Source organism: Recurvomyces mirabilis, assembly GCF_035927965.1.
Source record: "Recurvomyces mirabilis strain CCFEE 5264 chromosome Unknown scaffold_36, whole genome shotgun sequence".
In the NCBI taxonomy this organism is placed as follows: Eukaryota; Fungi; Ascomycota; class Dothideomycetes; order Mycosphaerellales; family Teratosphaeriaceae; genus Recurvomyces; species Recurvomyces mirabilis.
The window spans coordinates 203,462-217,981 of NW_027041970.1; the positions used below are offsets into that span (position 1 = coordinate 203,462).

At 52.5% G+C, this 14,520-nt stretch overlaps 7 protein-coding genes across 7 annotated transcripts; 2 read left to right on the top strand and 5 right to left on the bottom strand.

Annotated features, from left to right (window-relative positions):
* Positions 1–549: 549 nt before the first annotated feature.
* LTS14_010076 (uncharacterized protein) lies at positions 550–979 on the top strand (the record flags this gene model as incomplete). The annotated part of the gene is made up of 2 exons (XM_064842753.1): positions 550–786; positions 836–979. The coding sequence occupies 2 exons, from the start codon at positions 550–552 to the stop codon at positions 977–979; spliced, it is 381 nt and encodes a 126-aa protein (XP_064689750.1).
* A 590-nt stretch (positions 980–1,569) lies between these two features.
* On the bottom strand, positions 1,570–2,525 carry LTS14_010077 (uncharacterized protein; the record flags this gene model as incomplete). Its single annotated transcript, XM_064842754.1, is given in 3 exon segments — positions 1,570–1,598; positions 1,612–1,953; positions 2,003–2,525. The coding sequence occupies 3 exon segments, from the start codon at positions 2,523–2,525 to the stop codon at positions 1,570–1,572; spliced, it is 894 nt and encodes a 297-aa protein (XP_064689751.1).
* Positions 2,526–4,134: 1,609 nt separating this feature from the next.
* Positions 4,135–6,290, top strand: LTS14_010078 (uncharacterized protein; the record flags this gene model as incomplete). Its single annotated transcript, XM_064842755.1, has 5 exons — positions 4,135–4,316; positions 4,518–4,639; positions 4,692–4,796; positions 4,850–5,209; positions 5,260–6,290. 5 exons carry the CDS (start codon positions 4,135–4,137, stop codon positions 6,288–6,290), a joined length of 1,800 nt encoding a protein of 599 aa, XP_064689752.1.
* Positions 6,291–7,503: 1,213 nt separating this feature from the next.
* On the bottom strand, positions 7,504–7,945 carry LTS14_010079 (uncharacterized protein; the record flags this gene model as incomplete). Its single annotated transcript, XM_064842756.1, has 2 exons — positions 7,504–7,677; positions 7,724–7,945. The coding sequence occupies 2 exons, from the start codon at positions 7,943–7,945 to the stop codon at positions 7,504–7,506; spliced, it is 396 nt and encodes a 131-aa protein (XP_064689753.1).
* Positions 7,946–8,250: 305 nt separating this feature from the next.
* On the bottom strand, positions 8,251–8,930 carry LTS14_010080 (uncharacterized protein; the record flags this gene model as incomplete). Its single annotated transcript, XM_064842757.1, has 2 exons — positions 8,251–8,675; positions 8,744–8,930. 2 exons carry the CDS (start codon positions 8,928–8,930, stop codon positions 8,251–8,253), a joined length of 612 nt encoding a protein of 203 aa, XP_064689754.1.
* Positions 8,931–10,399: 1,469 nt separating this feature from the next.
* GLD1 (mitochondrial glycerol dehydrogenase Gld1) lies at positions 10,400–11,496 on the bottom strand (the record flags this gene model as incomplete). The annotated part of the gene is made up of 3 exons (XM_064842758.1): positions 10,400–10,473; positions 10,526–10,689; positions 10,748–11,496. The coding sequence occupies 3 exons, from the start codon at positions 11,494–11,496 to the stop codon at positions 10,400–10,402; spliced, it is 987 nt and encodes a 328-aa protein (XP_064689755.1).
* A 185-nt stretch (positions 11,497–11,681) lies between these two features.
* On the bottom strand, positions 11,682–14,391 carry LTS14_010082 (uncharacterized protein; the record flags this gene model as incomplete). The annotated part of the gene is made up of 3 exons (XM_064842759.1): positions 11,682–13,185; positions 13,884–14,236; positions 14,338–14,391. The coding sequence occupies 3 exons, from the start codon at positions 14,389–14,391 to the stop codon at positions 11,682–11,684; spliced, it is 1,911 nt and encodes a 636-aa protein (XP_064689756.1).
* Positions 14,392–14,520: the final 129 nt, after the last annotated feature.

The following is a 14,520-nucleotide window of genomic DNA, read 5'->3' on the forward strand; positions in this document are numbered from 1 at the left end:
TTTGCGGTCAAAGTCTTCGCTGCGAAGTGGCTGCTCCGGTTTGAGACATTTCTGTAAGTATTGGGCATCAACTTGGCTAGACCTGCCCAATGACTTTTGCTCGTACAGTCTGGGATGGCACATAGCAGGCTTCTTCGCGCGGTCCTAATACCGCTCGTCTACCTATCATGACCACAAAATTCAGCGGAATTTGTCTTCACCTCCGCCGTGGACGCAGAAGTCTGGCCAAGCTACATTATAGCTTTCTGTATCGGCCTCACCACGAGCACCTTCCCATTCGTAGGCTACGACGCTGCAAATTATATTAGCGAAGAACTCCGCGAGCCCCGAGTTACCATACCGCGAGCCATGATTGGGACCATACTCATCAATGGCCTCCTTGGCTTTGGCATGATCATCGCCTTGTTGTTCACGATGGGTGATCCCACCGAGCTTCTGGCCTCGCCTGTCTCAGCAGCTGGCTATCCATTCATTTAGATCTATCACAATACTACAAAGTCGCTACCTGGGACGAATGCGATGACAGCTGTAGGCCTTGTCATTGTCATCATGGCGAACTTCGGACTTCAAGCAGGCTGCTCTCGTACGGCCCGGGCCTTCGCCAGCGACCGTGGATTGCCAGCTTCGAGATTTTTTGACAAAGTCAGCCCTCGTTCGCAGGTACCTCTTCGTGCTATCATGCTGTCGGTCATCAACCAGTCACTTCTTGGGTTCATAAACATTGGGTCGACTGCAACATTCAATGCATTCGTCAACTCTGCCGCGGTTACCTTGTATATCACATATGTATGTCCTCGTCGGCTTGGCTCATGTCGACCATGCTGATTATTTGCAGATCACGCCTGTCATCCTCGGTGTCCTGAAGCGTATGCGTGGCGAACAGATTCCGCACGGTCCCTTCGCACTCGGCAGGGGTCGCAACATCATCAATGCTGTTGCAATAGTCTATACACTCTTCACGAGCTTCTTCCCCTTCTAGCCAGCGACCGTGAGTCCTACAGCAGTCACGCTGAATTGGTCGATCGTGCTTGTAGGAGGTACGTTTGTTCTGTCGATACTTTGGTGGTTCATCGACGGCCAGCGGTCGTTCGTGGGACCTGATATTGATCGTCCGTTGGGCCAGAACGCAGTGGACGAGTAGTGGTGAATTGACTGTAAACGAGACGCAAGAGCTGTCATCAAATGAAGCTGAACATCTGGCAGAAGCAGTCCGTCGACCACTGCGAGGCGGTTTCAGCCCTTGATCAGATCGCCGTTTGTGTAGCATGCTCGGGATAGCGAATGACGACGGCGCCGAGTACTAATCTGAACCCGTCCACGTAGTCATGGTCGGAAAGAGGAAAGGTCTTGAAGATCTTGGCGTCAGGGACGTTACAGTGTCATTGAATCTTCACTCTGTATAACGTGCTAAATGGTGGCAAGGTGATCGAGAGTCACCAAATACTGTGCTAGCCAAATCTGCTGCTCGCACTCTTCCCCAAAGGCACTTCACAAGCACTGAGAGTAGTACTGGTTCGATGCCACGCACGTCGATCCACTTGCGCACACCGTCGGACCTGCAGGCATTCATCAGCTCAATCCCATCTTCTCGAGCAGAACTGTATAGCTCACCAGAATACCCCTGTCCGCCACATTGCCCGTACTTCGCCACTGTCGCCGCCGTGCTTGTGACAGCGGCTGCACTTGTTTTCGTCGAGGTCACTATTGTGGCCCTCGCTGTGCTTGTTGGCTCCTTGGTCGTGATCGGAGAGGTTATCGATGAAGTGGCTGCACCCCCAAGCCACCCTCTTGCAGCAGCGGCGTTCAGACCGCCGAGCCAGAGGGTGGCCATCTTATTGTAGCCTTCGGCGCTGGGATGAAGGTAGTCGCCAAGCTCGCTAGTGGTGAAGTTTGGGGGTGACATGTCTACTACGGCGACTTTGTGGCCGGCGTTTGCACGGGTGGCGACGAGACCTGATGGCTTGTCAGCGTAGAAACTAAGAGGCGCCGATCTGGACTGTACCGGGTATCTGAGCATTCAAGTTGGAGATGGCTGTGTTTGTTCCTGAATTTGTCGATGGGATGATTTTCGCCACGAGAATGGTAGCATCAGGCCACTGCTTGATCAATTGATCTACCAGGCTCCCCAACCTCTGATATGCAGTCGCAGCTAGACTGGGGTTATTACAATCGTTCGTTCCGGCATGCAGTAGGACGATTCCCGGATCCAAGCTTGTGATCTGGGCGGCAGCACCTGCTATCTGCGAGATCACCCACCCGGAATGACCCTCGTTGTTGTTGTTCGTCATGGTGCCGCTTTTCACGGAGCCAACGAAGGTCACGCTTGCGCCGGCGTTCTTGATGTCGGTCTGGAGGTATTGGCGGTAGCCGTTGCCGTCGCTGCTGAGGTAGCCATACTTGTTCTTGTCAGTCCTTTGCACAATTCGCGTTTCGAGGAATGACTTGCGGTAATGGAGTCTCCCAGTGGCAGGATACGTAGACTTTTCCCTGTGATATCTGCGGCTGTGGCGAGGGCAAGAGTGCATGCCAGCGAGACGAATGTTTTGATACCGATCATCTTGGGCAGTAGAGACAAATCGATCGTTGTTGGTCGTTGGCGTGGAGGTCGCTGGAGATGTTGTGCATGGTGGACGATCCACTACACATGTATCTATGAACGGAGTACCACGCAGTCATGCCAAGTACCTGGTTGTTGGCCACGAGGCACCATGGCCGTCCGGTAATGTTCCGTGTAGAGAGCAGCATGACAAGTGGTGATTAGCCTCTGCTTTGTTTCGGAAGAATAATGGTACTAATCTTGTCCCAGCCGGCTTGGCTTGTTTCGTGTAGATTATAGAGCCCGGCAATGCTTCAGGTGTAACACCATGAACTTGATAGGCTATAGTACCAGGAATATACATAGTCAGCACGAGGCACCAGTGTCCATCTGGTATAGTCCACAGCAAGAATGTCTCGTGGAAACTACTCAGCCCCTCCCAAGACTCTCCGTGCATGTTAGTACACTCTAAACGTCCCACGCTCCTTCGGCTTGATAGTACCAGGAATCCTCTATGCCAGTCCACTCAGATTTATCTTGCTCACACCAAGTTCGCCGTGCAGCCGCAAGAGGGGGTACTCATCGTCCGAACATGGTTTGCATCTGGAGATACGTAGCATCCAGGACTCCAACCGTGTGAGCAAGAACCATCGCAGTGCTATCAGTCACACACATCAACTCGTGCGGTCAATGGCCATTCGCTTGGGTCAGGTTCAGCCTAAGCAGGTTGCCCATAGATCCTGCTTGGCTTTGCACCCTCATTGACGTGCGCCTGTTGTCGGATTTAACGGTCATACATGATGAGGTCGAAGGATGGAGCGCGATAGTCCTGAACAGCTTCCCTCGTGCGAACCGAGCGGCCGTACAGGATGACTGACTCAAACGCGCGAGTGGCGACATCTGCTCTCCCACGCGGGTTGCGCTTCTACAATGTATCGACGACGATCATGATCCGCTTGATCCATGGAAGCCTGTACTTGAGGTATGGCACGAGACTCGGCGAGGCTCACAGCCCGCGTGGCTTCCAGCTACCCGCGTCCCCACGAAGCTTAGAACATCACGCCACCATAAATCGCTTCGGACCTCACGGTCTCACGTTGCCAGACTGTCACGCTGACCGGCATTCCGGGACTCTACGAGCTGCATAGTTCCTCCTGGAACACCCTCGCCAACACAGCATTTGGAGTCTCGCAGCCAGATCGAGTATGCGACAACATGTCCTCACAAAGGTTGAGTCGGCATAACCTACAACCAGCAGTCAGCAGCCAGCCACATTCTCGCCAAGGCGTATAAGCGAAGACATACAGCTCGAACCTGCATATGGAGGCCTAGACACGCAGTGCATGCCCTCATCTGGAACACAGGCCTCACAATCTTGCTCTGCACACTCTACTCGATTGTCCTCGTCAAACACAACCATAGGCCGTCATGCTCCCAATCACGCAGAGTGACTTGCCGTGCCGTGGCTCCTCGTGCATCAAGCTTACATGGTGTGCAGGAGCTTGTGCGCTGAGCCTGTACTCAAGCCCAGGAGACGTATAAGGTCGGCGTTCGTCCAACGTAGGGAGAGATCATGCGAGATTCGCCTAACAGGAAACATGTCTCGTTTGGGTGGCACGTCGAGAACGACAAGCTATGATGAGGTCACGCAATACAAGATCGTCAATTCTGTAGAGCCTGCGACGCGGGCAAGATCTAAGTCCAGGGAACGAGCCGATGGGTCTGATGAGTACTACAAGAGTCAAGTCACACGCTCTCGTAGCAAGTCGACAGGAAGGCCGTACGAAGATACCAACAACTGCGTTCCTTGTAATCTTGTAGCACCTTCGAGCACACTACGCAAGCGACTCATTGTGTGTTGCGATGGGAGTAAGCTGCACTAGAGGTGCAATTGTACACACAGAGCTCTTCCGCTGATATTTCTACGAGCCTTTTGCGGCGCTGACCAAGGCAAGGTGAACAATCCTACCAATATTTCCAGACTCAGCCGCGCTATTGCCAATGTCGGGCTCGATGTTAAGGGCATCCCAATTGTGCAAATTGTGTATTATCAGTCTGGAGTGGGCAGTGGCAAGCTTACTGCGGTGAACAAAGCTACGCAAGGTCAGTCGCAGGTGCTGTGCTGACTCTGGAGCATCCTTTGATCATGGCGTAGGCGCTTTCGGCGACGGACTGAACGAGAAGGTGTGCGAGGCGTATACCTTCTTAGTGAACAACTACGGTCCAGGTGACGAGATATTCATCTTTGGGTTTTCGAGAGGTTCGTCAACTTCTTAAAATCAGGACCAAGTAATTCCGCTGATATCCAAGCAGGCGCCTACACCGCTCGCTCACTTGCCAGCTTTGTCTGTCAGATTGGCCTGCTCAGTCCCGGCATGATGGATTACTTCAACGACATCTTCACGGCCTATAAGCTTCGCGATAGGCGAGCTGGCGAGACCGGCTTCCGAGATATGGAATGGTCGCGCCACTATGTGCGCCCAGGTGAGCTTGGCTTCGAAACTCGGCAACGGGAGCGTGTTACTCGATACGACTGGATCCGTCGATGGGCTCATCTGCACGCAAAAGTCAAGGTCGTTGGCGTCTTCGATACTGTGGGTAGTATAGGTATGAGTGGATGGGTCCCGCAACCTGGTGATGATGTTGATTGGCATGCGACGAAGCTTCACCCGAGTAAGATTGTTGCCTGCGGCTATTCGTGAAGATCTCTGACAGAGCTACAGAGATCGAATGTGCTTTTCATTCACTTGCTCTAGACGAGCATCGTGGTAGTTTCCCACCTACAATATTCTTCTTGGACCAGGCTTGCAAAGACGCCGGTGTGAAGCTGCGGCAATGCTGGTTCCCAGGCTTTCATAGCTGCATCGGTGGCGAGAGCGACCCAAAGTACGATGTCAATAGCGTGGACGAGGTTACCTTTGCCTGGATGATCGATCAGTTGACACGATACAACCTTCTTCAGATCAATGAGCGTGCCCTTCATTATCCCATCTTGGACCGTTTGAGCATGGATCTCGAGCCCAATGGCCATCACCCAACCCCACCCCGCAACGCGCAAGAAGTGCACGGGCGCCGTATAGACTGGTCGGACGGTCAATTGATTGAGACGGATACATTATTCTGGCAGGTAGCGTCACAAGTTGCCACCCAGCGCTGGGACTACACACGCAAGCCCGGCCAGTACGAGGCTTACGACGATGGTACAAGGCAGCAAGTAGACTACTCGGCCTTCCGCGAGGAAATCCACCCGAGCGTCTGGCACCGCACACAGACTCGGAACTATGAGCCACGTTGCCTTCCGCTTGATCGCTGGAAGCGTCATCGTGTCGGTGACGGTGCGGGATACGAGTGGGTCAAAGCTAGCCGTAGTGGACTGATACAAGTCCGGATCCCGGAGTACAAGATCCCGCATATCCCGACCTACGATAGTGGCATGGCGCACTGGACTGGATGTCTTGAGCAGCGTATCGTTCCTGGGGAAGTTTTGCGTAAGTTGGATTACGCGAACGGGATCGTGCGTTCTAGTCCACGCCCAGAGTCAACGCGTATCGACAGTGGCTACTCCCGTGACGGACACGACGGCAGATACCTTTCGCCTATGTCTCCAAGGTCCGAGCCTAGTTATGGCACAAAGTCGGCAGACGATGCGTATTCAGAGCGGGATACGGTCACGGTACGCACAAGGTCTCCTCGGCCACCATCGTCCGCGGCGGATTACTCTAACACCCGTATCGAGTTTGGAGAGCGCTCGTGACGACCTTGAGTGCTTCTAAGGGCAGGTAATGCTTTGGCATCAACTACGAAAGGCGACTATGTTTGATATGCTGCTCATTGTACGTAGAGGATCGGTGATAGCCTCCCCCACTTCTCTCGTGTCCTCCCAAGCTGATCATTATACGACACTCTGATATTCGATACGACACCCGCGAGCTGGCTGCAAAAAGGTCAATTCTCAGCCTTGGGTGGTGCATACTTGTGGCGCCACTTCTTGCCCATAGTCTGTGTCAACGCGGGGCCAGCTATGAAGGCCAATTTAAGAAGCAGAGCTTGAATCCCGAAGGATGTCGCCGGTCCGTCTGCTGCTATTCACTTTAGCTGGAAGAAAACCACGCAAAATCCAGCTGTGGTTCTGCTGCACTGTCAGCCGGATAGATTCGTAACGTGATGATATTTATTAGGGTATCGAAGAGGAAGAGACCTACCGCCACATGTTGATGATCGCAGCTACTAACGCTGCATGATTGGGGAATGAATCCAAGCAATACGCCGAGACAGCTGTTGTAGCGGATACCATAGCAAAGACGAGAAAGCCCCATCCAACGCAAAGTAAGATCCAATGTAAGCCATGCTGCAAGGTCTGCCCTATATGTACGAGTCCGGCGAACAATAGTCGCATCAGTTAACCAACCACATGGTTGAGGGGGGTTACTAGTTGACTAGTTGAGGTTTTGGTAGCGCTATAGTTAACTAATTAAGGTAATCGCTATAGTTGCGCAACTATAGTTAACTAGTTGCTATAGTTAAGGTAGTATAGTAGTATAATTAGCTAAGGCGCGTTCGTTTACGCGATTACGACAACGGAATATCGTTAAATTAAGAAGAGTTGTTTGTACTAACCTTACGCTTGTTTCTATTACGCGCAGGAGCTATAATAAGATAGTCTTAAGGTAGTTATAATAGAAGTAATTATTAAAGGGGTATAAAGAAGCGCAAAACTAATACGCGAACGCGGGACAGCGGAGCAGTTCCGCTATATTCTTAGTATAGATCTAAGAGGGCTAAGAGATGCGCTAGCTTCGTTAGGAAATACGCTAGCCGCGTTAGGAAGGAGCTTTATATAAATTATAAAGTAAGACTACCCTTAACTACATTAACTAGTTAGCTAAAGGTTAAGGGGGGTAACTAGTTAACTAGTTAAGGTTTAAAGAGCGGTATAGTTAACTAGTTAAGGTATTAGGGTAGCTCAACTAGTCAACCATAAACATGGTTAGTTGACTGATGCGACCATTGCCGGCGAAGCCGACAAGAGTCGGCATATATGTGCCCCAAAGTCGTACTTCGGAAACCCAGAAGCCATTATGTGTTCGAATGTACCAATTGGCAACGAAGTCATTGAAGTAGTGGCCCCAGACCTCGCCGACCTGCACCGCTCGTTAGCCCAGAAGTGGTATCATTCGCGAAACTTACGAAGGCTCCTATCATTGGTGCTAAGTAGCTCAGGGCGAATTCGGTCGGAGTGAGCAGATAGGGCGGTGGAGTGAGCAGATAGGGCGGTGGTAACACCAGAAGCGACCACGTCGACACAATGCCAATTACCCAGCAGACCAGGAACAGCACATACACGAACGTGAGAAAGAATATGTGCGGCTTCACTTGAATCATAAAAAGATCCTTCAGCACCGTGAGCATGGCCGGTCGTGTCTGACCCTAGCTCCGGCAATGCCAGAGAGAAGTCCGATACGACCACTGCTCAACGAAGCCTTCGACTCCTGATCGTTACTGCGTCGATCGTAGAGCGTCTCATCACTGATAAGAATGATAATTATCGTCGATAGTCCGTCGAGGCCGGCTAAGATGCCGTAGTCAGCACGCCAACTGATGGCCTGGATCAACCAGGCAGATAAAAAGGGCCTAGGAACGGTCCGCCAAGAAAGCAGAAGACCCAGAGGTTGACACGGCGAGTGCGCTCGTGGAAAAAGAACCTATCGATCTGATCAGCGAGCGTATGCTCGGCTACGGCTGGTCGTTGCTGCATACAGGTCATGGATCTCGCTCAAGCCAATAACTTGAGGTGCAGTGCCGCAGAAGCCTTGCAAAGCTCTGAATGCCGTGAAAGCCGCATAATTAGGAGCCAAAGCAGCTCCCATCACCCAGATGGCGGAGAGTAACTGGGACCAGAACAGGACTGGGAGGCGTCCGTATCGCTGGATAAGCGGCATTGCAAACAGCCCTCCAGGGCCTTGCAGGAAGAGCGCACCACTGATAGAATTCGCCATAGCTGGCACGCTCAAACTGAAGCTCATGGCTTGCTGAACGAACACAGCAGAACCGTAGGTCATGCCAAAATCGGTCAGTAGTGATGCCAGGAGGAGTGATAGCAGGACGAGATGCTTCTTGCCCCAAGTCCAATTAAGCGGATCTGGTGTTGTGGTTAGGTCAGGGCGGGTTGTTACGGGACTATAAAACGAGCTTAGCTGGGCCATGGACCTGTGCGATTGTCAGATGGCTGCGGGATCAGTACTGTCTTCCCATCTTTGGCAAGCTTCAGTCCCGCTGCGCCAGCGACATTGAGGACTTGGAGGTCACCCCACGCTTGGTCCTGGCCATTTTCTACGGACTGATGACTCATGATTGTGTCGCTCTTCTCTGGTATAGGCGTAGTGCTTGAGGACATGACTGGCGTGACCTGGTGTTGAGGAGAGGCAGGGACAGAACGCTCGCGAGAAAGAGGTAATGTGGATGAAAGTGGGTGATCGCGCCTAATGTAGGCTACATCGTGGCTGCATTGCGCAATACATACACGGCAGCAGCTCGCAGGGTTCTGCTGCAAGGACGAGGCTTGGATGCTCTAGCTGGCATCTGTCTCTCGAGCTATGCAGACACTATGTAGACGATATCGAAGCTTGTTCAACACACGCCCGTCAGGACGTTCGTCCACCAGCGATCGCGGTAATCTAGTCGGGATCGGATCTTCAGGAGCAAGGACTGCAACAGTGTCCACACGGATATGCTGCAAGTGTGCAGGGAGAGCTTCTGCCGTAGCGCGAAGGCGGAGCTTGACTCGATAGGCTCATTCGGCGCGGCGACTGGCTAAGCAAGCCTCGTTCCTGGCGCTTGTGGCTGAACTTAGTGCTTCGGATGTGGTCCGCTGCACGAGCAATGTATATGCCGTCTCGCTCACTTTGCTCCCACTTCAGGCAAAGCTCTCTTACCAGCGTGAGGGATGGCCGTGTCGATGTTGAATTGCACAAAAGCCATTGTCTATATGGACGAGGACGGGCGATCAGGGATCCATGGCGGGCACTGTGCCGTACGAATTCAGGCGAATGCTCGCACTTACGCGAAGACATGTCTTTTTGGCAGTCTTGGGTCATCATTCCATGGCCTTTCTCTCGCTAACGAAGACAACCTTGCTCGATAGCAACCCTACAATCGCCTCCATTACGAGCCTGGCCTCGTTGACATCACGTTGAATGAATACCGCCGACCATGGTAAGGCCTGTATCGCCCTTGGCTGGGCACTACGGATCGTCTCGACGTTCGTCCTTGCCGGTCGATTCTATGCCCGTGCCCGCCGACTGGGTCGGACTACTGTGGACGATTGGTTGATGCTGTGGGCCTGGGTACATCACGAAATCTTGTATGAGTGTCCATACGAGAGGGTGACCTAATCACATCATCAGATATCTGAGTTGGTTCATATAAGCACGATCACCATCACCTGGCGATATGGCTTGGGCATAGTGAGGCGGATGCTCGCAAGGACGAAAGTCAGCTTATCGGCAAGGCTCTCACTAGGATTTTGGCTAGGCTTCAGACACTTGGTATTGCTCTCGTAACATCGCACACTACTGTCTGACCGGAAGTACGGTTCCTACTTGCTCAAATCGACCCGCTTATTCATAACGGTGATCTCAGTCATGTCAGTCTGCGAACTGTTGCAGCCCAACGTATTTTTGTAACAAGAAGTGGAACGTGGACACCATACATGTTGCTATGAATAGATGTGCTCGACTCGCTTGTTTAGTGGAACAAGGCTGGAATGTATTGATAGCGTATGTACATGTGTTCAGAGCATCATCGCTCAGCCATAATCGCAGAGCAGTATATGCCGAAGGGCGAGGTTTGCAATCTCCGCGAACCTTAGACAATGACCTTGTGGGGGGCCTCCTTCTCCTCCGAAGTGCCGAAGATATCAACCGGCCATCGTGGCTGATCTACGGCATGAGTCAGTAGGTGACACGTCTCTTGTTGGCACGATGTACATACTAGCAATGTACGGGATATTGTAGCGTCGTGGCTTGTCACCGATCTTGTCGATGGTCTTGATGTCCGCATCCGAGAGTTCGACTTCTTGGAAGTTATCCTTGATGCGAGATGGTGTCACGGATTTCGGTATCACGCTGTGATCACCTACCTGAGACCATGCGAGGCTACATGAACATGTAAGTAAAAAACTAGGTTTTGTGGGTGTCTTTATCGTTGCCTTACATCACCTGCGCTGGTGTGCCGTTCAGACGATCCGCAATCTCCTTGACCTGAGGATAGGTGATGATGAGTGGCTCGTTGAACATGTTGTTGCCGAAGCCAGAGTATGCGGTGATGTGGATGTTCTTATCTTTGCAGTACTTCACCAGCTCGGGCCAAGGAAGCAATGGGTGGCGCTCCACCTGGTTTACCGAGGGCGTGCTGCTTGAGCCTTTTATAATCGCATCCAGGTACTCAGGTTTGAAGTTCGAGACACCGACTGCGCGAGCTTTGGACTTGTCGAGCTTGGTCATGGCTTTCCATGTGTCCACGATGGAGACGTCGTCATTCATCTTCACATCGCCATCGTCACGAAGAGGGAAGAGAGTGTGGTGGGGATCTTTGGAGGAGTCGTCAAAAGCCACTGGAAAGTGCATCAGATAGAGATCCAGGTACTCCAGCTCCAGTTCTCCAAGGCAGTCATCGAGTGCTGCCGCCACATGTTCTGGACGGTGCTGGGTGTTCCAGAGCTTCGATGTGATGAATATGTCCTCGCGCTTCAGTCCCGGTACGTCTTTGAACGCCTTCTTGATACCTTCAGCCACTTCCTTCTGATTTCCGTAGACTTTGGCGAGATCGAGGTGGCGATAGCCGGCTTTGAGGGCCTCGTAGACGGCGGCGCCGACTTGGCCTGGCTCACTTTGCCATGTGCCGAAGCCGAGGAGAGGGATTTGAGCGCCCGTGTTGAGCTTCGCTGTTCGTCCGAGAGACATGATTGTGATTTGTGTCGTGGTGGAGAGGAAAGAATTTGGCTATAGAGTTGTGCGTTGGAATAATGTATGTCGTGACGTTCTAGTGACATTGAAGAAGGTTCACGGGTATGTGGAGGCGACTGGGGAGATGGAGACAATTCTTCCGCGTCGTAATAATGAGCCAAGGGTTGGTACAGTACATACTCTCATATACTGAACCTGAACGTCGGATCATCATCTCCCATATTGGCCTGGCTAGACTTAGCAAGGACCAACCTATCATCTCTGGCCCCCGCATCTCTATTCTTGTTCTCCCGCATGAGCCCGAGGGCAAAGACTGTGCTCATTACGCCGCACAGGACAAGCATAGCGAGACCGACTCCATAACCAACGAAGTACCTCGGCGCATCAGTCCGCACGAAGACATTGCTCGCCATGATCCCGCCAATGTTTCCAACAGCGACTTGTATCGCTAATCCAATGGCTCTCTTGTAATGGCCTCCAAGGTTACTAGCCAGCCAACCGATGGCCACAGGTTGAACAATGTAGCATCCAGTCGTCACGAAAAAGACCGCCATGTATCTCACTTGCGGGTTCAGGCCGAGTTGTGCGTGGTGAGGCTTCGCTAGAGGCCCTTGAGCTAGTAAGATGATGTAACCGATGGAAGCAAAGAGAACCCCGAACATGACGAAGCCGTATCGATGCTGCAGTTTATCCGTCAAGATCGATGTCCCAAACGTCACTACGGCGGCGACCATCCAAACCGGAATGCTATGGATCTGACTCTGGATACCCGAGTACCCGATGCTCGAGATGATTGTTGGTATGAACAACGCGGTCGCGTACCCGCTGACGGTGATGCCGATGTAGATGAGACTGCCGCACCAGATCTTCCAATCCAAGAGAATCCGGCGCCACGCCGCTTTATCGAGATGATTCATCGTCGAACTGCCGCCCACGTCCGCTGCGTTGCGGAGGGCGAGATACTGCTTCTCTCTTTTTGAGAGGAATTTGGCCTGCTCGGGCCAGTCGGCGAGGAAGAAGTATACTGGGATGGAGGCGGCGACGGAGAGGAGACCTTCGATGATCAAGACCCAGCGCCAGCCGGCAAGATCCGATAGACCTTGCATGTGTACGAGAGCGTACGCGAGAAGGCCGGAGAAGGCACCGGCTACTAGGCCCGCACACCAGAAGAGCGACAGGCGTCTTTGGAGCTCGTGACGCCTGTAGTACATGGACATCAAGTACGCGCAACCGGGAACGAACCCGGCCTCGAACACTCCGATGAAGAAACGGCAAGCGATCAACCCGCTGTTGCTGTGAACGAAGCCTTGGCACATGCACGCCACGCCCCAGAGAAACGTCGTGGTGCATATCCAGAGTGATGGTGGTAGCTTCCTAAGCATCAAATTGCTAGGTGCCTCTAGAAGGATGTACGGGACGAAGAAGACCTGGAGGGCCACGTTAAAGGCGTTCCCGACCAGATGGAGGTCTTTGACAATGCCGAGGACGGCGACGTTGCCGAGGTTGATGCGGTCCATGAAGCCCAACATGAAGAGGATCCAGAGCGGGACCATGAGGTGCAGATCGATCTTTCGCATCATACGTTTCTCGAGTTGTTGATCGAAGGGCTCTTCGATCGCGGCGCTCTCATGTGTGGGAGATGACGACTTCGCCTCGACGGACGGCTCACAAACGGTCTTCTCCATGCTGGCCATGTGCTTCAGGAGCTCGATAAAAGATCAGGTAAAACGCAAGACAGGTTAGCAGTCGAAACGGACCGATGAATTTGGGGAGGTAACCTGTGTGTAGGTTGCGAAACAAGAGCATACAACGTGAAGACCGAGTGGAAGGGTGAAAGGTACGCAGTTGAATGGTGCTATCACAGGTCTGCAAGGATTAAGTAAGCTATGGGGTTGGGGCATTCCCCAGGATTGGACGGAGCCACCCTGCTAAAGACAGCTTCGGCCATGGATAGGCAGGCCGGGCAAATCACAGCGTTTGGCTCATAATTCCCCTGTGGTTAATGCACTTGTGGATTGCACGGACAAGTCGTCCTTTACCCAAAATACCAACAACAGCCGTGTGGTGGGATTCGCCGAACCATTTCGCTTATGCAAGCAATCAATGCAAGCAGGGATATATAGCACTCCTCCCAAATGGCTCGTATACCCAATCGGGCTGCTTTGAGCCTCAAAGCAATGTCGACGACGATAGCTGTGGAAATGCGGCAGCGGCACAGCACATGTACTGTGGTCATTTTCCCGGACGACGAGCATGCTGTCATCATAACAACTAGTTCTTTATTGAGGTCGTACCGCTGTGTAACGCGAGTTCATGAAACGCCAGAAACACCAGAATCTGTCCACAGCACAACATGCCCATATTCAGCGACTACGGCGACATACCCGACATCTCCTCCCGCCTGTCCATCCCATCGCTGGCCTTCGCTGTAATCACTCCGCTCATCGTCCTCGCCCGCTGCGTCACCCGCTCGACGTACTCGAAGCAACTTGGCCCCGACGACTGGAGCATCATCGCCTAGCTCATCCTCGCTGAAGTCATCTGCCTTCAAATGATCATCTGCTGCGAATGGGGCTTCGGCAAGCACACCTGGCAACTTCCCCATTCGGTGGTTGGAAAAACCCTCGAGCTCTACTTCTTCGCCCAGATCCTGTACAAGATCAACATTGGCTTGACGAAAGTCTCGATCCTGCTCTTCTATCTCCGGGTCTTCAGCATCTATCGCTGGTTCCGCACGCTTTGTTGGACGGTCTTCAGCTCGATATTCCAATGCAGCCCCATCGACTTTGCGTTCAATAAGAAAGCGAACGGCGGTCACGGCACATGTATCGACCTTACGCCTTTCTGGTTCGCCAATTCTGGGTTCAACATAAGCAGCGATTTAGTCATCATCCTAACCAATATGAGGCCTAGGAGGCAACTGAACATCAATAGGATCCTCCCCAAATCCGGTAAGGCGCGAAGCTACACGGTCTAGATTTTAGTAGGATCCTATTTAGTAGGATCCGCACTTCTAGAACT